Source organism: Callospermophilus lateralis, chromosome 2 (genome assembly GCF_048772815.1).
Source record: "Callospermophilus lateralis isolate mCalLat2 chromosome 2, mCalLat2.hap1, whole genome shotgun sequence".
NCBI classification, from domain to species: Eukaryota; Metazoa; Chordata; class Mammalia; order Rodentia; family Sciuridae; genus Callospermophilus; species Callospermophilus lateralis.
Window position 1 is genome coordinate 152,916,135 of NC_135306.1, and position 24,114 is coordinate 152,940,248.

Sequence of the window (24,114 nt, forward strand, 5' to 3'; positions counted from 1 at the left end):
TCAAACTGCTCTTTTCTCAAATTCTAAACAAAAAAAAAATTGTGTGGGAAATAATCAGAAACAAGAGAGATAGAGATAGGAAGGATTACATCTAAATCAACATCACACAGGACAGTAGGTCATTGTTAGACCTTTGTGACATACTGCCATATTTACACACTTCTTTTTCTTCACCTTTTAACTAACCTCCTTTCTTCAGTATGTAATTTGACATTCAACATACACTGTTACTAAATAAAGATTACCTTCTCTCTTATCAGTTCCTCTAAGATATCAGTATTTCACCCTCCTTCTTGAACTATGCTTTTGTAGCTTCCCAATTTGTTTTTCCAGTTATAATATTCTGTTAATCTTTTCAAGTCACTACCCTACTCCTCTTTAAAATGTTATTACTGTAAAACATCTATTGGCCAAATTGTCATTAATTAATAGATAATTATTCTTTCTCACTGACTTCTATTAAGTCGTGCATTTCTTTGTTTTCTGTTGTTTCACATGGATAAATCTCACAGGCATTTTTTTAAGTGATGAAACTCAGACACATAAAAACTACATGCTACATGAATGTGTTCCAATGAAACTAAAGAAAAGACAAAACTGCAGTGGGAATAGTGTCCTATCACTCATGCTTTATGGTTCTCCATGCAATTTTTATAAGCAAACTAAAATAAATAAATACTGTCATGGCAACAACATGCATAAACCTAAAGGATATTATGTTAATTAATCAAGGCACAGAAAAACTATACTGCTTGTTCTCATATAACAAATCTGGAGAAGCATAGCTCATAGAAACAGGAAAACAGGGTAACAAGAGACTAGAGACCTGGGGCCAAGCATACATGATGAAATAAATGTAATATTTAAGTGAGAGGAATGAGCTGAAGAAATCCTGTGTACGCCATGAGGAGGATCGTTAGCAACAATATATTGATACTAGAATATAGTTAAGGGAACTGATCAGAAGTGTTTCAACTTCCAAAAGTAATAAGTACAATGCAATTTACATATTAAATAGCTTGAATTAGCTATTCTAAAATGTATACACAGGTCAACACATCATATTGTACCCTGTAACTATGCACAATTTTTCTTTGAAATTAGAAGTATGAGCAATTCTGCCCATAAACATATACCTATTTGTATATTTACAATTTCAGAGTCAATAAAATCACTTGAATTTTTAATTAGAAAATATATGGAACTAGTCATTACAGTGTTTGGTTCATATGAGCCTCAGATGCTACAAGTGATCAAGTATAACTTTATATTAGGGGTATGTTTTATGAAGAATATCTCATTTAGTATATTATTCTTACAAACAAATCACACAATCTGATTTTTTGCCAGGCACTCAAGGGAGCACTTGTATTATATACGAACTTATGCTAACATTCTGGTATGATCCACCAATCTTCTCATTATTGAAACTTGCTCTTCCACATAAGTTTTTGCCTGTGAAAAAAATAGCAGTCATTTTATAAATCCTTCTGATGTGTTCTTATAAGCAGAAGCTGCCTGTGTTAGAATGTTGTCATTTTTCATGCCTTATGACCTCTTCAAACCTGCAGTCACATACATCAGCCAAAAAAAAAAAAAAATTAGCCACATTACAACCCTGGTTAACTTGAATATAAATGACTTCGTCTTCCGACCTCACAACAAAGCTGTACTCTACACCAATTTTTAGTGGTTGATATCTCAAGAAAACACAAATATGCCATATTCTTCATCCATTAGGAATGCAAATTTCAAAAATGTAGTTTAAATATAACTGACTTTTATTAGTGATCCAATAATTGGGCACCATCCTGTCTCAAAACAGAAGGAGCTCTGTTGGGCAGGTCTCAACAGTTGGGTTTGTAGAGCAGATTGAGCAGGAACAAGAACATGGAATAAGACAAAGAACTGAGTTAGTTAAGACCATTTTACTTTCCTTGTAAGGGTCCAAAGAATGGGACTTCTTTATGCTGATGGGCCAGGTAAACTGGTCCCTTTCTTATTGGTTTCTATGAATGTCCCATTTGTGGGAGAAACTGATCTGCTTGGGGATTTCCTATTAGCATTTCATTTAATTATATTACACTTAACACAATTGATGCCTTGCTATTTTGTTCTGCCTCGTGCTGGGTCTCAGTCCAAAATAATGACTGCCAGAAAATTTTATGTAACATACCTTTCCCACAACTCTACCACACATAATAGATGTTGCTCTAATATGTCCCAGATAGGCCTCATATACAAGTATGTGAACTCCTTTTTTTTCTGGGATAACAATTTGGATTCATAATTATTTGAATTAATAATCTAAAGAACTGTAACCCATTTAAGGATGAAAAATTATCTAACAAAGTTATTTTCTCCATAAGGCACATGAGAAATTTCTGGCACCTAGGAACAATGCATAGAACTTCAGCACTATTATTACAGGCTACTTTAAAGATTAGAATTCATAAAAAAAATAGAAAAGAGAGAGAGAATGTATGATTATGACAGATAGCATAAAGGACATTCATTTATATTATGAGCTGAAACTAGATCTCAGATTCTTGGTCAACTTCAGCTTGGACCATTCATGTCAGGAATTGAAAGTTTGACAGATACTTGCATGTTGAAAATTACTTTGATCATCAAAGTTTATTAGGGTTTCAAGTGCATTTTAAGGACTAGACAAATTTTCAATTCTCAGTCTCAATAATATATATATAATTTATATTAAATGCATGCTTAAGATGTACATGAAGAATAAAAAGAATCAATATAAAATGACAAAATCTCAAGTTTTACAATTAACAAAATTGGGGTCAAATTTTCCATATTAATGTTTAGATAAAATTTATTTCTCATAATTTTGCTTATTTAATTTAATCAAATTATTTTATATGAGATTTATTCTGATTGTTTATGAAATCTATATGGTTAATATTACAACACACAAATTGGAGTATGGTATAAATTTTTGAAATCTAATGTGATGTAAATATTCAAAATTACATAAACAGAAAGCTATGAAATAAAATTATCCCTGATAGCCAGATTGTATAGCCTATGTTTGTATATTTTTATACTTTCTTATTAAAAATAAAAAGACATTTTAAACAAAACTTTGAGTCAGAATTTTCTTATTTTATACTTAAATATCAAAATCAGTAATGCTGATTTTCTGCTGTCCTGCTGAGATACTGAGATAAAGGCTCCCTAGACAGATGGTGAGGACTCCCTCCCTCCCACTTCTTAGATTATCCATTCACTAGATGTTGACTTGAAACATATAGAAGCTGCATTCTGAACTCAAATATGCAACTCCCAATGGCTTCTTTCCCTGACACAGTGTGGAAGCCATCCACCTCCCTGTTCATGGGAGTTTAGGAACCTAGAATCTGTCTATGACTGGGCTCATTCAGAAAGGGAGTACACAAGATGTGCTCAAGTCAGGTGGTTGTTCTTTTTGATTCACACAGAGCCCTACTACAGTAACAGTTACTCTCACTACATCCCAAACTAGTTGGACAATAGGTAGTTTCCAGGGCTCTACTGAGAATAGCCATGCACTGAAAAAGTGATGTGTGTAATATTTCTAGGGAGAACAGATGCCATTGGTTTGGGGGTACCCTGAACAGGCTGCATTTGTTGTGCAATCAATGCCATCTCTACTCTTTTATATCTTGGGAGTGGGCTGCAACTTTCTTTAAAAATACATGTGTATATGGGTTTTACTGTGTAATTCAGTACATCAGTGTAAGACTGATTAATGAAATGATTGGGAGGATATGTATCAGAAGATATGCTGAGAAAAATCTTTTAAATCTATGCATTTTCAGCAATGCTTCATCCTACTCAAAGTAGTCAGAAATGCATCATGCCATTTTCCATTTATAAAGACTTATGGGGTACATATATTTGAGTATTTAATGGAAGCATAAAAACTTTATAATATCTGAGGTTCAAATGACAGTAGAATAGGTCTGGGAAACCAATTGGTCAGTCTCAGCTACTTTTCTTTCCTATTTCATAATAGTATCATGTACCCTAAAACACCCTTGAGGACAAAATGGGAAAAAGTCAACAGTACAACTAACATAGTATCTAATAGATGCTCAATTAAAGTCAGTTTATATTATTTTATTTTGTGAAGAGATGGATATGGGCCACAGGATTTCCCCAAAAGTCATTATAAACCATTCATTTATTCTTCTCCAAAAGTATGCATATGCTTTTTTCCCCTCCAAATTTCCTTATCATGTAGTCAGAAACAAATACATGTTGACTAGATTTAATATTGCTTGAAACTTATCCCTGGATATGTCTCAACATTTAATATTATAATCAGGAGATTGTTAGTACAGCACAGGGTTTGAGGATTTTTATTGACTATAGTATGTTAATATTGTTGTTTAACTTAAAATTATACTGAAATTACTTTCCAGAAAAAAATAAAAATACCACCTCACCTTCTCCCTTTTATTCTGCATTAACTCAATAGAGTGCAAAGAAAATATATAGAAAAATACAATTTCTATTTAGTAATAATCTGCAATATAATAAAAAGAAAGACATGATAAAATATAAAATGCAATATGAAAAAATATGATTAAGTGTCAAGTGTTCATACCATAGGGACAACAAAGAAGTTGTGATTGTTCAAATGTCTAGAAAAATAATCTTAGAGCAGTTGATATGTGAATAGAGACTTCACCTCTAGACAAATCTATTAAATGGTTTTTATCTCTGAAAAAAAACACATTGAAGAATGACACAGCATGATTGCTATCATTGGTGGAGAAAGTTATCATTTTCCATTGGAGATAGGTGTGGAGAAATGTATTTCAATGGTTAGAAAAATCAGTAATACAAGACGTTGGAGATAACACATCTTATTTTTATGTCCCTGGTATTTATTTTTATGCAATTAATATAATTTCAGCTTTGAATTATTTATTTTATTACCTTAAACACTAGAGGGGACCATAAACATGTTGAATACATTGTGGCTATTAAAAAAAAGCACACCATAGTTGGGCTGGTTGTAATTTAGCGGTAAAGTGATTCTCTAGCACAGGTGAGGCCCTAGGTTCAATTCTCAGGACTCTATAAAAACAAATAAATAACAGAAAAGTTAAATTATTTAAAAAAATCACACCAGAGTGACAAAGGTAAATTATACTCTGTCTGTGCTCCATTTTTTTCATCACACATTTGAGACTACTCCTAATTTGGGTATGCATTCATTTAGGTTTCTTTCTTTGTCTAAAAATTTCAGCTTATGTGGATTTATATTATATCCATGCATATATGTTTTTATGTATATTCCAAATAATAGTGGAAAATATCACATCAATATACATTTTATTTGAAAATCTTTGATATCCATCCATAGCAATATGCCTTCTTGTTTTCAGGATACTGAGTAAACCAGAATCTAAATGTGTCGCAAATTTTTAAATTTAACTATTACTTTTATGAAGGATGGCTACTATTAATAATTTGAATTATGAAATTATTATTGGATTATAGAGATTGTCTTAGTAAACAACTTTCCAATAATCTGGTTTCCTCCGTTCTTGTTCTGTCCAATATATACCCTGGGATAGAAATGGCATTTCCCGGCTTTCCAAAGTGCCCTTGATGCGATATGCAGCTGTTACCATGGGCAAAAGAGAATCTCTATTCCTACAGAATTTGAAGTTCAAATAGTGAAAGCAAGCAGAAGCTTTGGTAGGAACTTTTTGAAGACTGGCTGAAGGGTTGCATTTTACAATCACTAGTACTCCATAACTGTGAATATCTCTAATAATATAAAAAGAGTTTCTGCCATGGTGACAATCACATTTCTAAAAAGGAAAATAAGAAAAGAATGTCTACTAAGGGACTTCTATGGTTTTCAGAATGCTGTTCTAACAATCATTCATGAGAAAAGGAACATGTGCAATAAGCCGATTGCAGTATGATGTTACAGGTGGGGGTTACAAAATGCAGAAGTGTGAAGAAGAAAGGGAAAATCATAAACTGAGGCTTAGAGAAAATGCATGGGGAATGAACTTACCCAAGAGCAAGTTTTTCTGTTGTTGTTGTTTTTGTTGTTGTTTTGTTTGTACTAATTACAGAAATAAAAGAAAGTCATGAAACCTCAGACTTCAGGTTATAATCAAGTTGTTTCAGTGATATTCTGCTAAGGTAAACAGTAATTACACACAGCTGTGTGACCTGAAGAGAGTCATGAAAGTACAATGATTTGTTAATTTCCTAACACACTGTGTTAACCTCCTGTTTTCATCTTAATGAGTCTCATGCAGGTGTGAGTAAAACTCCTTGTGATCATTCCATAAATGACACATCTGCTATATTCTGGTTTTTCAGCATTATATCAAAGCTGATCGTTGTTGCTTGGCATATGTATAAACTACCATAACTATGGAGAGCAGTAACAGTGATTGGAAAAGCAGGGTCTAAAATTGGGGTCCCTGATGACTTCATGGCTGTGGCCTGCTTGGTGTCTGGGAAAGTTTCTGTGCAGAGGTGCAGGAAGCCTAGTTGCTATGGTAATGCCCTCCATGAGGAGGCTCTGTGCTAGAGTCTTATCATCCTGGACCTTGATCTCAAGCACACAGCTCCTGGGAATAAAGAAACTCTTTTGCTAGATAACCACAATGTTTCCCCAGCTTTGCTGCTCCTGAACCTACTGGCATAACAGTAACTTTGAACAATGGACTTTGTTGAGAGCTACACAAAGCTCCTAACATTGCACATTGCAACTGAAGTAAGTAACTAAGGAATAAACTGCATAATGTTGCTAACTCTATAACTTTCATGAACACAAAGAATAATGCTTGCATAGCCTTTAATCTTATTAATGAGACATATATAATAAAGATTTCTGGAGTAATTCTTCAGACCTACTTCTCCATCAGAGAGCAGCATGCCACCCAATATTGCTATTATCTTCAACAATCTGCATAAATGAGTCTTTATTTTTCTAATCTCCCATCGCCTCTCACCAGAACCTGCTAGTTTGCCTGTGCTGGTCACGGCATATCCTAAATCCTTAAAAAAAAAAAAAAAAAAAAGATTTCTCAGTTTAAAACTTTCCTTCTGTCTCACACTTATACTGCCCTATTTCTTACTCCTCCAAACACAAACTTTAAAACATTCTTTAATTCTCAATTGTTAGCCACATGATAGGATTGTGACATATTTAACTCTGAATTTTTACATTTATTTTTCCTCATTTATTATCCATAAATCACTCATATTACAAATTAAAATTCATAAACCAATGACAATATATTGCTAGAATTATTAAAATCATTTCATGCCTACTTTAGAAGATTCACAGTATTCAATATATCTTAGAAAAATGAAATACTTCTTGAAGATCTCAGTGTACACACGCATACACACACACACACACACACACACATACACATACACCATCATTATCTATATTTAAGTGTTAATAACTCCTGACTCTGTAGATAATGAAAAAATTTCTATCTAAAACTTCAAAGGTATGGTAATTACTCAATGACCCACACAGTTTCCTACAATGTGGCTTTCTTTGACAGTCTGTAAAATATACAAATTATTATTTTGTCAGTTCAGAGAAAACATCCATGAAGAGTAAACTGGAATAACTGACCCTTGTGATGTCAGCATACAATTAGACTGATGTCCATCCATCAACCTTCATTCTCTGGGTTGGAGGTTGCTCACATTTGGATCTCCATTGTGTGGTCCACCTTTTGGCCCTCCTGGGAAACTCTTTTCTTCTGTTTATCATCAAGTCAGATCCCAGCCTCCACGAGCCAATGTATTTCTTCCTCTTCATGTTGGTTGCCGCTGACCTTGTTGTGTGCGCTATAGTTATCCCCAAACTTCTGTTCCATGATTTGCTTTGAAGCCTGCCTCACTCAAGTATTCCTGATTCATTTTTGCTCTATTGTGGAGTCTGGCTTCCTCCTGGCCATGGTTTTTGACCATTATGTACGACATTGGTAATCCACTGAGACACTCAGCTATTCTGACACACAGTATAACTGGGGAAATAGATCTAGCTATTGCACTCTGGAGCACAGCACTTCTCATTTCTCACCCTTCCCTGCTCTGTTGGCTTCCCTACTGCAGAACCAACATAATTTCCCACATCTACTGTGAGTTCCTGACCCTCATCAAGATTGCCTGTGCTGAGGCATGAATCCGCAGAGCCTACAGCCTCATTGTTGCCTTCCTTACTGGAGGAGTGGACTTTGTACTGATCATTTGTTCTTTTTTTAAATTTTATTTTGATTTGTTATATACGACAATAGAATGCATTACAATTCATAGTACACATATAGAGCACAATTTGTCATATCTCTAGTTGTAAACAAAGTAGAGTCACTTTGTTCATATCTTTTTACATGAACTTAGAATAATGATTACCATCACATTCCACCAAGTTTCCTACCCTTATGCCCCCTCCCTTCCTTTTTCCCCTTTGCCCTATCTAGACTTCATTTAATCTTCCCATCCCACCCCCCACAGCATATTATGTATCAGCATCCTTAAATCAGAACAATTATTTGGCATTTGTTTCCTGGGATTGGCTAATTTCACTTAGCATTATATTCTCCAGCTTCACCCTTTTACCTGCAAATGTCATGATTTTATTCTCTTTTAATGCTGAATAATATCCCATTGTGTGTGTGTGTGTGTGTGTGTGTGTGTGTATCCCACATTCTTTTTGTAGATTCAATTCTCTTTATTCTCAGAGCACTTGCACACACAGTTTAAAACTTACAGTACCATCATATATTATGGCAATGTATTGTTTTATATGCCTGTCTTCCCATACTTTCAATTCTGTAAGGGCCATAACGTATTTATCTCACCAAACTAGGGCCTAACAATGCCTGAGAGAGAATAAATGCTCAGTACCTCGTTAATAAATCTTTAACATGAATGGATGTCATAGAAGGAAAATATTCAGCAGTAAAACTCAATGAGAGTTAATATAAATGTTGTATTACAATAGGTTTTGGAGTCAGGGCTGAGAGAAAACATGGGTTTGATTAAACAGTGATTGCTAATGGTTTTGGATTTGTAAATATGGTGTTTAATTATACCAGTATTTAGCAGGATGTTTTTGGTATAAGAGAGAAACCTTGTTTCAAGTTGGCTTAAGTAACAAGAGAATTTGTTATCCTACCCCAAGAAATTATAGAGAAACAGCAGTCTTCATGTAGTAAAATGGGGCCTTCACCTTTTTTTAATTGTTTTTATTTTTTAAATACATGACAGTGGAATGCATCACAATTCTTATTACACATATAGAACAATTTTTCATACCTCTGTTTGTATATAAAGTATGTTCACACCAACTCACGTCTTCATACGTGTACTTTGGATAATGATGTCTATCACATTCCACCATCCTTGCTAATCCCCTTCCCCCTTGTCTTCCCTCCTACCCCTCTTCCCTATCTAGAATTCATCTATTACTCCTATGCTCCCCCTCCCTCCCCACTATGAGTCAGCCTCCTTATATCAGAAAAAACTTTTGGCATTTGTTTGGTTTTTTTTGGATTGGCTAACTTAGCATTATCTTCTCCAATGCCATCCATTTACCTGCAAATGCCATGATTTTATTCTCTTTTATTGCTGAGTAAAATTCCATTGTGTATATATGCCACTTTTTTTAATCCATTCATCCACTGAAGGGCATCTGGGTTGGCTCCACAGTTTAGTTATTGTGAATTGTGCTGCTATAAACATTGATGTGACTGTGTTCCTATAGTATGCTGTTTTTAAGTTCTTTGGATATAGACCAAGGAGGGGGATAGCTGGGTCAAATGGTGGTTCCATTCCCAGATTTCCAAGGAATCTCCATACTGCTTTCCATATTGACTGTGCCAATTTGCAGTCCCACCAGCAATGTATGAGTGTTCCTTTTTCCCTCACATCCTCACCAACACTTATTGTTGTTTGTATTCTTAATACTTGCCATTCTGACTGGAGATGAAATCTTGGAGTGGTTTTGATTTGCATTTCTCTAATTGCTAGAAATCATGAACATTTTTTATATATTTGTTGATTAATTGTATATTCTCTTCTGAGAAGTGTCTGTTCAGGTCCTTGGCCCATTTATTGATTGGGTTATCTGCTTTTGGGTGTTAAGATTTTTTTCTTAGTTCTTTATATATTCTAGAGATTAGTGCTCCATCTGACATACATGCAGTAAGAATTTGTTCACAATTAGTAGGCTCTCCATTCACCTCACTGATTATTTCCTTTGCTGAGAAGAAGCTATTTAGTTTGAATCCATTCAATTTATTGATTCTTGATATTAATTCTTGTGTTATAGGAGTCTTATTAAGGAAGTTGGGGCCAAATCCAACATGATGAAGATTTGGGCCTATTTTTCTTCTATTGGACGCAGGGTCTTTGGTTTAATTCCTAGGTCCTTGGTCCATTTTGAGTTGAGTTTTGCATAGAGAGAAATAGGGATTTAATTTCATTTTGTTGCATCTGAATTTCCAATTTTCCAGCACCATTTGTTGAAGAGGCTATCTTTTCTCCAATGTAGGTTTTTGGCACCTTTGTCAAATATAAGAGAACTGTAATTATGTGGGTTAGACTCTGTATCCTCTCTTCTGTACCATTGCTCTACAAGACTATTTTGGTGCTAATACTATGCTGTTTATGTTACTGTTGTTCTGCAGTGTAGTTTAAGGTCTGGTATAGTGATGAAAACTGCTTCCCTATTCTTGCTAAGGATTGTTTTAGTTATTCTGGAACTCTTATTTTTCCAAATAAATTTTATGACTGCTTTTTCTATTTCTAGGAGGAATGTCATTGGTATTTTGATTAGAATTGTATTAAATCTATATAGTGCCTTTGGTATTATGGTAATTTTGATAATATTAATTCTTCCTATTCAATAGTAAGGTAGTGGGAATGCTTTCAATTTTTCTCCATTTAGAATGATGTTTGCCTGGGGCTTAGCATAGATAGCTTTGACAATGCTGAGATAAGCTCCTGTTATCCCTAGTTTTTCTAGTGTTTTGGACATAATAGGGTGCTATATTTAGCTAAATGATTTTTCTGCATCTATTGAGATGATCATATGATTCTCATCTTTAAGTCTATTGATGCCTTGAATTACATTTATTGATTTCCGCATGTTGAACCAACCTTGCATTCCTGGAATGAACCCAACTTGATCATGGTTTACAATCTTTTTCATATGTTTTTGTATTCAATTTGCCAGAAATTTATAGAGAATTTTTGCATTTATGTTCATTAGAGATATTGGTTTGAAGTTTTCTTTCTTTGATGTGTCTTTGCCTGGCTTTGCAATCAGGGTGATATTGGCCTCATAGAAAGAGAGCACTTCCCTCTTTTTCTATTTCCTGAAATAAATTGAAGAGTGTTAGTATTAGTTCTTCTTTAAAGGTCTTGTAGAACTCAGATGTGCATCCATCTGGTACTGGGCTTTTCTTTGTTGGTAGGCTGCTGATGGTGTCTTCTATTTCATTGCTTGAAATTGATCTGTTTAAATTGACTATATCATCTTGATTCAATTGGGACAAATCATATGACTTTAGAAATTTGTCAATGCCTCCAATATTTTCTATTTTATTGGAGTACAAATCTTCAAAATAATTTCTAATTATCTTCTGTATTTCTGTAGTGTCTGTTGTGATATTTCCTTTTTCATCACATATGTTAGTAATTTGAGTTTTCTCTTTTCTACTCTTCATCAGCATGGCTAAGGGTCTGTCAATTTTATTTATTTTTCAAAGAACCAACTTTGTGTTCTGTCAATTTTTTCAATTGTGTCTTTTGTTTCAATTTCATTGATTTCAGCTCTGATTTTAATTATTTACTGTCTTCTGCTTTTGGTGTTGATTTGTTCTTCTTTTTCTAGGGCTTTGAGATGTAATGTTAAGTCATTTATTTGTTGACCTTTTTTTTCTTTTAAAGAATGAACTCCATGCCATGAACTTTCCTCTTAGAACTGCCTTCATAGTGTCCCAGAGATTCCGATATGCTGTATCTGTATTCTCATTCACCTCTAAAATTTTTAAATCTCCTCTTTAATGTCTTCTGCAACCCATTTTTTATTCAGGAGCATTTTATTTAGTCTTCAGGTGTTGGAGTAGTTTTATGTCTTATTTTATTGTTAATTTCTAATTTTATTCCATTTTGATATGATAAAATATCATATCGCTACTTTTTTATATTTGCTAAGACTTGTTTTGTGGCATAATATTCAGTCTATTTTAGAGAAGAATCCATAGACAGCTGAGAAAAAAGCATATTCTCTTATTGAGAATGAAATATTCTAAATATGTCAGTTAAGTCTAAGTTATTGATTGTGTTATTGAGTTCTATTAGTTTCTTTGTTCAGCTGTTGTATGGAAGATCCCATCTACTGATGAAAGAGGTGTGTTAAAGTCACCCAAAATTACTGTGTTGTGGTCTATTTGACTCTTGAACTTGAGAAGAATTTGTTTGACAAATGTAGATGCTCCATTTTTGGGGGATGTGTGTGTGTGTGTGTGTGTGTGTGTGTGTGTGTGTATGTGTTAAGACTTGGTGTATGGTTCCCTTGAGCAATACATATTGCTACATAGTATCCTTCTTTATCCCTTTTGATTGACTTTAGCTTGAAGTCTACTTTATTTGGTATGAGAATGGAAACCCCTACTTGCTTTTGCAGTTTATGTGAGTGGTATGATTTTTCCCAACCTTTCACCTTTAGTCTGTGCATGTCTTTTCCTATGAGATGAGTCTCTTGGAGGCAACACATTATTTGGGTCTTTTTTTTATCCCATCTGCTAGTCTACATCTTTTGTTGGGTAAGTTTAAGCCATTAACATTCAGGGTTATTATTAAGACATAATTTGTATTCCCAGACATTTTCGTTTATTTTTGGTGTTTAACATGACTTGGTTTCTCCTCTGGTTAGTTTTTCCTTTAATGAAATATCTCCCTCTGCTGATTTTCATCATTGTTTTTTATTTCCTCTTCATGGAATATTTTGCCAAGGATGTTCTGTAGTGAAAGCTTTCTAGTTGTAAATTGATTTAACTTTTGTTTATCATGGAAGGTTTTTATTTCATCATCAAATATAAAGCTTAATTTTGCTGGACACAAGATTCTTGGTTGGCATCCATTTTATATTTTTCTTTTAAATATTTATTTTTTTATTTGTGGTTGGACACAACACCTTTATTTCACTTGTTTATTTATTTTTTATGTGGTGCTGAGGCTCCAACCCAGGGTCTCGCATATGCGAGGTGAGTGCTCTACCGTTGAGCCACAACCCCAGCCCGGCATCCAGTTTCTTTCAGAGCTTTGTATATGTTGTTCCATGATCTCCTGGCTTTGAGGGTCTGGGTTGAAAAATCTGTTGAGATACAAATTGGTCTCCCTCTATACGTGATCTTACGGCTTTTAAGATTCTATCCTTATTCCGTATGCTAGGCATTTTCATTATAAGGTGCTTTGGTGTGTAAATGTTTTAATTTTGTACATCTGGTGTCCTGCAAGTCTCTTGTATTTGGTTTCCCACTTTGTTCTTAACGCTTGGGAAATTTTCTGATATTATCTCATTGAAGAGATTCTGCATTCCTTTGGTTTGAAACTGTGCCTTTCTCTATCCCAGTAACTCTTAGACTTGGTCTTTTAATGTTGTCCCATAATTCTTGGATGTTCTGTTCATGGTTTCTTACTATCTTCACTGTGTGGTCAACTTTATTTTCCAGATTGTATACTTTGTCTTCATTATCTGACATTCTTTCTTCCAAGTGAACTAGTCTGATGGTTATGCTTTCTTTTGAGGTTTTTATTCAGTTTATTGTTTCCTTCATTTCAAGGATTTCTGACTTTTTTTTCCAGAGTCTCCATCTATTTTTTGAAGTAATCTTTTTGCTACCTATATTTGCTCTTTTATCTCTTTGTTTGAGTGATCAATTCTTGCCTGTATTTGCTCATTTAGGTCATTCTTTAAATCACAGATTATTTTGTTTATGAAAATTCTCTACTCCTTCCCTAACATTTTATCCACTTCACTTTCCATGGGTTCTGTTATTGTAGTATCCTGGTTTGTTTGTGACACTTTCTTCCCTTGTTTTTTCATGTTGTCTATGTGTCTTCCTTTCTTGCAGTGTGGATCTGAGATATTACAGTTTCTATCCTATATTCTTGTAGTATCCATGCAAATTGTCTGTATCTCACCTTGATATTGGGCTTCCAGACCCTGCTGATATTCCTCAATGAATGCTACTGCAACTAAAGGTGTTGTGGTAATAGCAGAGGTAACTTGAGATAATAGTGGAGGTGCCCCAAGATGGATGCAGTGTCTTACAGAGATGAGTTTGAAAGGGTGGACCTAACACTGTCTTTGGGATGCCTGCTCTGAGATTCAGTTGCTTCTAGGCCCTGTCTGTTGTCAAAAAGTTAGGGGCTACTGCATGCAGAAGGCTATGGCAATGTCTGCAGTGTCTCAAGATGAAAGTGAGTTTGGCTTGGGCTCCCAGATTGGGAGCGGGGAGTGAACTCAGATCTACCCTGCACCTGAGTCCTGTGCATATGTCGGTGTGGACAGATTGGGGGCTGGGATTGGGCTCCCGCAGTGGTCTCTTGCCTGAAGAGGTGGTCCTGTGCCAGAGCCTGAGCTTGGGTGGGTGTCTGGTAGTTGAGGGATGGGCCCGGCACTGATCATTTGTTTTTATGTGCTCATACTCCACACTGTTTTCTGCGTCCCATCCAAGGATGCCAGACTCAAGACCCTGGGACCTGTGCCCCCCATCTCCTTTGTCTGTGTCACCTTAGTGTTCTATACCCCAGACTTCTTCTCCTTTCTCACCCATAGGTTTGGGCACCAAGTGACTTCCCATGTCCACATATTTGTGGCTAACATCTATCTTCTTGTCCCACCCATGGTGAACCTGATTAGTACAAGAGGATATGAAACAGTTTCCCTAAATCATTCAGTTTTTGAAAGCCTCTGTATTGAAGTATTCTCATTTTTGATCAATATCTGAATAAAACACAATGTTGTCTATCTTAAAATCTGTGGTTTCTTCTTAAGGTCCTCTTTTCATGACCAGATGGCTAAGAATTGTGTCTGTGAAGTAACCTATCTAAAGACAATGTGTCATCACAGATGTAAGTGCTGATTATGAAAGCACAGCAGCAGTATTTTCCAAATAAGTGGTGCACTTACTCTAAAATGAGAAATCATTGTTCTGCTCAATAATAATTATTATGTAGTCACTATGACTGACATTCTGTGTATATGAGAGTACCAATTAACAGAAATACTTCTATAATATCAGTATAAGAAACATATGTCTGAATTCATTTAGGAATTGGGTTTATAGAAAAGCAGGAGTCTATGCAAAACAAAAACAAAAAACAAAACAAAAAACCCACTAACCTCTCTTTTTCTGCACCTTCTTTGATTTGCTTGATTTTGAGATGCAGTCATACTATGTTGCCCAGCCTGATGTTGAAGCATCTTGAGTCATGGGAAGTTTGCATGAGTGTCATCAGTCTAACCTCTTAAGCTTTTATCACAACCCTCTTACTTCTTCCTAGGATAGGATTTCTGTTTATTCCTATATTATTTCTGCTTACCTATCTTTTGAGAGACTTTACTTTGTCATCCATTCTTTCTCATATAAGAAATGAAGACTAGTTATATTTGCCCTATTTGTTTCTCATGTCAAGAGATAATGTGCTGATATTTTTAATGATAATAAAAATATTGTTTTCTAAAATCCTTACTTTGGAGACTATTAAGGTAATGTTTTTTTTCTGTAATGATAAATACTCAATAGAACTGTATTTTTGCATAGAAAAATTGACCTGTAGCTATTTAAATTGAGGCACAGAGAAATTAGTAAGTCACTAGAAAAATGTTTTAACCAAATACTTCACCCCTCAATCCAAAAAAAATGTGAAGACAATCAACATTTATTAACCACTTGCTGGATTCCAAGTTCTCTGCTGTGTATTTTGTGTGCATAATTACTTAACAATATTTTTATATTTGATTATCAAGATACCTAATGACAAACACCTCAGCATACTCATATATTTAACTGACTAGTAAGTCAAGAATGAAAATTTGAAGTCCTTCTACCTGAGAAGTCACAATTTTTCTAGAATTTCACAATAGTATTATATATATACCAAATATCACTGAATAAGGTTTTCAGATACAGCATTCTACAAACCATGTGCTGAAACTGCTCTTTTCATACTTCATAACAGCCCTTGGTTTAGATGTAGTTCACAAATGTTTATTGATCAGAATTCACTGGGGAGACTCATATGCCTAAGGTTGGGTTTGTGATCAAGTAAGGGTTTCTGTGGCACACTCAATAAATAGATCTTTTCTTTCCATTGTGATTCCTGAAAAGATGGAGGTAAAATAGAAACGGAGAGGTGTGCTTTCCAAATAGTATCTTTCATATTGATGAAGACTGTTGTGGACATTTTTGTTTGATTTTGACAGTATACATATCATTAAATCCTAGAGTTAGGCATGTATTTCTAAATGGAACATCAAGATTCACTGCTTGGAGGAACACCGGGAAACAGAACTTCTATAGAAAGATAACTTACTGAGGAGTGAAGGGGAAGCTTCTTAAATAAACTCACTCAGTTTATTTTCCCCTTATTTTTATTGGTGCTTTACAGTTATACATAATGGTGGAATTCATTATTATATATTCATATGTACACAAAATATAACAATAGAGTTTGGCCAATATCATTACCCAATATTTCCCCTCTCCCTCTTCTCTTTTTACCCCTGATCCCTTTTCTCTACTCTACTGATCACCTTCACTTTTCATGAGCACCCCCACCCCAACTTTGTTTTACTTTTCCTCTTTAGTTTCCACATATGACAGGAAACATAAGACCCTGGAATTTCTGAGCCTGGCTTGTTTCTCTTAACTCTGTTTTAGTCAGCTTTATCATCACTGTGACCAAAAGACAAGAACAACTTAAAGGAGGAAAACTTTATTTTGGCTCATAATTTCAGAGGTCTCAGTCCATGGATAGCTGACTCCATAGCTAATAGTCCCAAAGTGAGGCAGAACATATGGCAGAAGGGCATGGCAGAGGACAGCAGCTCAGGACATGACAACAGGAAGCAGAGAGAGAGCTCCACTCATCAGGGACAAAATATAAACCCCAAAGCCATGCCTATAGTGGCCCATCTCCAGTGGCCATACCCTGCATGCCTATAGTCACCACTCAGTTAATTCATATGAGCAGATTAAGTCACAAATTAGGTTAAAACTCCCAGAATCTAATAATTTTACCTCTGAACATTTTTGCCTGTCTCACACATGAGCCTTCAGGGTAGAACATATATCCATAACATAACATAATGTTCTCAAGTTCCATTCATTTTACTGCAAATAACATAGTTTTGTTCTTCTTAATAGTTAAATAAAACTCCATTGTGTATACATATCACATTTTCTTTATCCATTTTTCCATTGACTGACATCTAGACTCATTCCATAGTTTGACTATTATGAATTGTGCTGCTATAAACATGAGTATGTATCACTATAGTATGATGACATTAATATTTTTAGCATAAATTCCAAGGTAGTCAGTTTAGTCTTACCAAATTTTTCAAGTTCATCAACTTAGCAAGATCGTAAGCAACCTGTGAGATTCTGTCTCAAAGTTTTAAAAACGAGCTGGAGATGTGGCTCAGTGGTTGAGTAGTTTGAAAAAAATTGATTCAAGTAGTGCTGGGGTTTTAGCTTAGTGGTAGATAGCTTGCCTAGCATGCACAAGGCCTTGGATTTGATTCTCAGTGCCACATAAAAAAATTGATTCAAGTATGTAAATATTCTTTTTTAGATTAAGGACATGATATTGGAATAACAACATCTAGTAATGATACAGTCTCTCCTCAATTCTTTATGTATCTAACCCAACAATTTTTCAACCAAACTTTACAAGATTTGTAGCTTTAATATGCTTATTTTACTAGGTGCAGTTGTGCATGGCTGCAATCCCAATGGCTCATGCCTGTAATCACAGTGGCTCAGGAGGCTCAGGCAGGAGGATCACAAATTCAGAGCCAGCCTCAGCGAAAGTGAAGTGCTAAGCAATTCAGTCTATAAATAAAATACAAAATAGGGTTGGGGATAAGGCTCAATGGTTGAATGCCCCTGAGTTCAAGTCCCATAACTCCCCTCAAAATATGCTTATTTTATATTTAAGAAAAATGAGGCACAGAGAAAGTAGTTAACTTTCTATAGTCAAAGTCGTAATTAAGATGAAGGCTGTATTTAAAAGTAGGAAAACCCAATCAGGTTTTTCTCCCTAGAATTCTACCAGGTAATCATCAGAAAAACTGGCAACAAGTCTAGACACCTGATAAAGTACTCATCATGGGTCTGACATAGTAGAGGGAAATATGTATATGGTGGGAACTACACCCACCTAGTTGCTTCTTCTTTCTCTCTCCAGAGGAGCAAGATTTTAAGTTCCTGGGGCATAGTACAAATGAAACCCATTGCTGCTAAGAGAAAGTAGCATCAACAATCCCTCTAACCATAGCATCTTGCAGGATCATCCAAAGTCTCCTACAGCCCAGCAAGGGGTACAATCACTGGGAAGCCTCCACCTCCAGGACCCAGAAATTACACCAGCCTAAGACTGAAGCTCACCCAGCACAGCAGATAATAAGATATCCCCCATCTCCCACCACCAGATAAGCAGGGGTGGAGAAGGAGCAATCAGCTAAGGGAGCCTCAAGAACTTGGGATCTGGGCAGATCTATGATTCAGGAGCAAAGGGAACACCTCAAGCTGCCAGCAGGGTAGACATTCAGAAAGGCCCTCTGTAGACTGTGCTGTAGTCACTACAGACTTTAATAGCAGCATGAAGAAATGGATGAATCAAACAGTTGTTTACTCATTAAATAAATTGTGTAGTTAGCAGCCTAACAGAAAACTCTAAGCTCCGATGGCTACACTGGGGAATTCAACCAAGTTTCAAGGACTATGTACCAATTATACACAAAATAGCCAATATTTAGAAGGAAAGTGAACACTTTAAAACTCACTCAGAATACAATGAGAGAATAAAATTTAAAGGCTATTTTCTAAGTAAATAAATAGAAAGATAAAAGATGAGTTCAGTCTCACTGAAAGAGTCCAGGAAAAACCACAGAGCATAACTGATGGATTTATTTCCAAAGGAATTCAAGTTGGGGATTCATTGTTGATACAAATTCCATCTAAGAATTTGTGACATCATATTTTCTAGTGTAATAAGTAAAAGTAAAGGTTTTTTTTTTTTTTTTAAGAGAGAGTGTGTGTGTGTGAGAGAAAGAGAGAGAATTTTTAATATTTATTTTTAGTTTTTGGCGGACACAACATCTTTGTTTGTATGTGGTGCTGAGGATCGAACCCGGGCCGCACGCGTGCCAGGCGAGCGCGCTACTGCTTGAGCCACATCCCCAGCCCCAAGGGTGTTTTTTTTTACAAGTGCATTCTATAGAATATGAGTGTCATGGGGTATTCTACATAAAGTACTCTAGCAATCACCCTTTAAAGTTTTAAATGATTATTTGTGATTAAAAAAAAAAAAAACAACAACAACTCAGAGGTTCTACAACTTAGGCTTTTCTAAGATTTCCCAAATTTTCCCTTGAATCTTTTCGTCACATAATGTCAACAATGTCACATGTACCTAGATAACCCTGAGGGATAATATATGGAACTAGAGTTACCTAAATTAAAATAAACAAAAATCCACTTAAGTGGTGCCAGACCTGGAACATCACAGGGACTTGAATATTCCATAAGAATGAAATTCCTCTAAGCATTCATTAAAAAAAGGACAATAGACAAAACTGGAAGAGAATAGATTATTTGAAAAGAGATCAGTAAGTTTGACTCTATAAACACATCCAACAAGTAAACAATAGATCTTTAAAAATAAAAGACAACAAATGGAACAAAATTTCCAATTTTCTCACATAATCATGATATTCACAGTTTACTTTCTTACCATCTGACATTAACATAGCAAAGTCAAGAAAACATTCTTTTTGACACTGAATCCCAGGCATATAGAAAATACTCCAGTATTTGCTATTTTCTATCAACACTAATCAAACAGATCTGGTACTTTTTTTAAAGGTAAAATATGAAAGTCTTTATGTTTGTCTTTAGTTTAAATATGAAAGTCTTAGGTTTTTTTGTTTTGATTCTTTGTTTGCTCACATGTGGATTTTGCTTGGTTTTGCTTTCAGCTTCCTGTAACTGCAACTTGCTCAGTCACAATGGAAGCAGGACAGTGTTGGTTTTCTTCCACAGTAGAAATCTGAATAATTTATAAACAATGGGAATTTATAAATAAAAGATGAGTATGCATAAGACTTAGGCTTTATTTTGGGGTTGAGGAAGGAGACCTAACAGGCCAAAGAATTGCTATTGGTAGCCTTCCCTGAGATAATCAATCTACCTTCCTAATGTTCTCCTTCCATTTTGAACATCAGAAATCATCGCCACTCCTTTCTTTCTCTTTTTCCTTCCACTTTTTTCTTGTGGGACTAGCAATTGAATCTATAAACATTCTGCTACTGAACTTCATCCCCAGACTTTTTCTTTTTCTTAAGAAGGGGTGTTGTAGGTTTCCAAAACTGGCTTTGAACTTGGCAGTCTTCCTGTCTCAGTCTCCTTAGGCCCCGGTATTTACCAGCATGTGCCACCATGCCCAATTCACTACTCCTTTCTTAAAACATTCTTTATAAACACTAGGGCTATTTTATTTCTTGGCAAACATTTTCAGCACCTGGTCTCTAATCTGTTTAGTTCTGACTCCATAAATTACAGGGTTGAGCGCAGGTGGGATGACTACATAGAAATTGGCTAGAAGGATGTGGATGTAGCTCGGTATGTTCCGGCCAAACCTATGGGTCATGAATGAAAAAAATGCAGGGGTGTAGAAAGTCAGCATGACACACACATGAGAGCCACAGGTGCTAAGTGCTTTGAGCCGGGCATCCTGAGAAGAGAGTCGAAATACAGCCTGAAGGATCTGGACATAGGAAATGACAATGGCTATGATGTCACACACCAGGATAGAAATGGCACACAAGCCATAGATGATATTGACCTTGATGCTGGCACAGGCCAGGCGGGCAATGCCCATGTGTTCACAATAAGTGTGTGGGATGACATGGTGTCCACAAAATGGTAACCGCAGGATGAGTAGAACAAAAGGAATGGCGAAAGACAAGGTTCTCAGGAGGATTACCCACGCAATGATGAACACCACTTTGTTAGTCAGCACTAATGTGTAGCGAAGAGGATTACAGATGGCCACATAACGGTCGTAGGCCATGGCCACAAGTACAGCTGACTCCATGCCAGTGTACAGGTGGATGAAGAACATCTGGATGAGACAGCCCTCAAACGTGATTTCTCTCAGGTTGAACCAGAAGATGCCAAGCATCTTGGGAATGGTGGATGTGGACAGGCCCAGGTCAATAGATGACAAAATGGCCAGAAAGTAGAACATGGGCTGATGGAGACTGTGTTCAGTCCGGATCATATAAAGGATGGTTATATTCCCAAGTACAGCAGTCAGGAACACAGCAAAGAAAGGAAGACCAATCCCGTGGTGCATATTTTTCAGTCCAGGGATCCCCAGAAGGAGGAAAGAGTGTGGATGAAATAGGGTGGTATTAAGTGAGGCCATTTTTCAGAGCTCTCTATATTAAAATACATTTAAGGCCAAATTCCTCTCATTCATTGAGTGAGTCTCATCCTTATTTAGTGCACACACAAAAAAAAGAAAGAGAAAAAGAAACTTCTATCATATTTACCCATATTTATGCATCATAGAGGGCTGAAAGTACATAAAGCTTAATGGTACAATGTGGTGTCACTTCATCACAACCATTCAATTTAATTCAACATTTCAGTTCAACAAACTTATTATCCAACATTTGCTTGCAGAATTGTATGCAAAGACTTATTGCAAATGATGAACAAGAGAAAGGTTCTTTTCCTCAAGAAACTCAAGTATTAGTGATTTAAAGTTAGTGTTAGTGGTTGTTATCAGTTACACAAGTCAGCAATTTAAATTAATAAAAATGTTATTAAGATAAAATTATACCCTTGCCACTTTAGATACACAGAGAAATATCCTGGAATTTTTATGCTATTCTTAGAAGAATTATTTCATTTATGAATATATATTTGTGAACAAAAAAGTAAAGATGGAGTTAGCATGATAAAAGTCATTATGATTGTAAATAGACCATGTTTTCGTGCTGTGCAAATCTAATTAGGTCTTCAAAGAAAACATCAATGCAGCAAAATAGAATCTTCTAAAACCATTTGAATATGTGTAGACATCCTATTATTTAAGCTTCTGAAACTATTTCTTATTCCATAGTTGTCTTCTGATCTCTCCAATACACTCTGCCTTGAGATAATACTATTGAAGCCACAGTAAATTATATATCAGGACAATTCTCGTTCTGTGGTCTGCTTCTAATAGAATACACATACACACTGTTCATTTCTGACGTGATGATAGGCTTTGCTGATTTTAGGTAGCTTCTGGTTGACACTATCAAGAAAGAAACATGGTTTTACATGCATGCACACACAAAAGCATTAATGTTCACGTTACAAATTATCAGGTATGTAAAGTAGTTTATATATAGCACCCCTTGACACTAATTTTATTATTTTCTTATTATTCCAAGTTTTTTTTCAGGATATATCCCGTTAATAAAGCATTACTAAGGAGCTCTCTTACACATACTTGTCAGCATATGTATTCATGTATGGGTGCATGTGTGTGTCTTGCAAAGATGCATAGCAGCTCTGGTCTTGAAAAAATTCCCTTAAAAGCCTTATAATGGTGGGGCTGGTGTTGTGGCTCAGAGGTAGAGCGCTCGCCTACCACATGCAGGGCACTGGGTTTGATCCTCAGCACCACATAAAAATAAAATAAAGGTATTGTGTCCAACTACAACTAAAACAAAACATTTTAAAGAAAAAAGCCTTATAACGGAGAATTTGATCACAGCTATTGGAAGAAGACAACAAATGGGGTTAAGATAATTAGTCAACAGCAAACAAACTGCTAGATTGAGAGACTATAAGAGGTTTTCCAAGAAAAAAAAAACTGTTTAGAAAAGTATCCCTAATTTTAACAGGGATGACTATATGAGAAAAGGAAACTAAGGGATTTGGGAAAGAGATGTAATTGATCTTTATCTATAATCACACTTTTTATCTTAACTTTGTTTCAGCTAATTTAACAGAGTTTATGCATGATTATGGTAGAATATTAAGAAATAGACATGGGGATTGTGTTCATGTTCTTCAGCTCATTGCTGTATAACTCCTTTTGGGGAAATTAGGGAAAATTATTTTTCTTATGTCCACAAGTTGGATCATCAAAAAGGGAGGGCGGGTAGTTAAGGTTTGGCTAAGTAGGATAGTTAAGGCTATTCTATTCTTAACAATATCACAAAGTAAAAAGCTATAGTGAGCTTAGTACTGACAGAGATTGTCATGGAATCCCTAGCAGTGGTTAGTAAATATTAAGTCTTGATCCTCTTTTTATCTGTGTATAAATATTTTAATAGAGTTAAAGGCAATTGATTTTACTTATCTTTAGTGATCTGCACATAAGAGTTACACATTTAGAGACTACATCATTGCAAATGATTAGAACTACCTGGGGGAAAGTAGCAAGTAGTTTAGTTGTGTTTTAAATGGCTGCAATGGGTGAGGGATAATTTTGAATGATCTCAGATAAATCAAATATAGTTCTCCCTTCTTGTCATACAGGCTTGGGCTAGGGTCTTTATCAGGCCTTTAAGTTATGTTACAAGGGATTAAAGAAAACATAACAAGGAGAAATAATTAGAAAATAGGAAGAGAAAGAACCTTCATAGATCAGTAAATAGATAGGATACACAGAAAAATTAGCAAAAATGTCAAATAATTCATGAACTGCATGTAAAGACTACATAGAAAGAATGAAAGCCATAGTTGCTCAAGTGTAGAAAAGATTGTGCCAACACATTCTTACCATCAGTTCTCTTACCAT

General features: G+C 35.4%; 1 protein-coding gene and 1 pseudogene across 1 annotated transcript; one reads left to right on the top strand and one right to left on the bottom strand.

The window, feature by feature from the left end:
• The first annotated feature begins 6,703 nt into the window (after positions 1–6,703).
• On the top strand, positions 6,704–15,029 carry LOC143388558 (olfactory receptor 52L1-like; annotated as a pseudogene).
• A 5,773-nt stretch (positions 15,030–20,802) lies between these two features.
• On the bottom strand, positions 20,803–21,738 carry LOC143391361 (olfactory receptor 52E1-like). The gene has a single exon (XM_076844060.2). It carries the CDS (start codon positions 21,736–21,738, stop codon positions 20,803–20,805), a length of 936 nt encoding a protein of 311 aa, XP_076700175.2.
• Between the last annotated feature and the right edge of the window lie 2,376 nt (positions 21,739–24,114).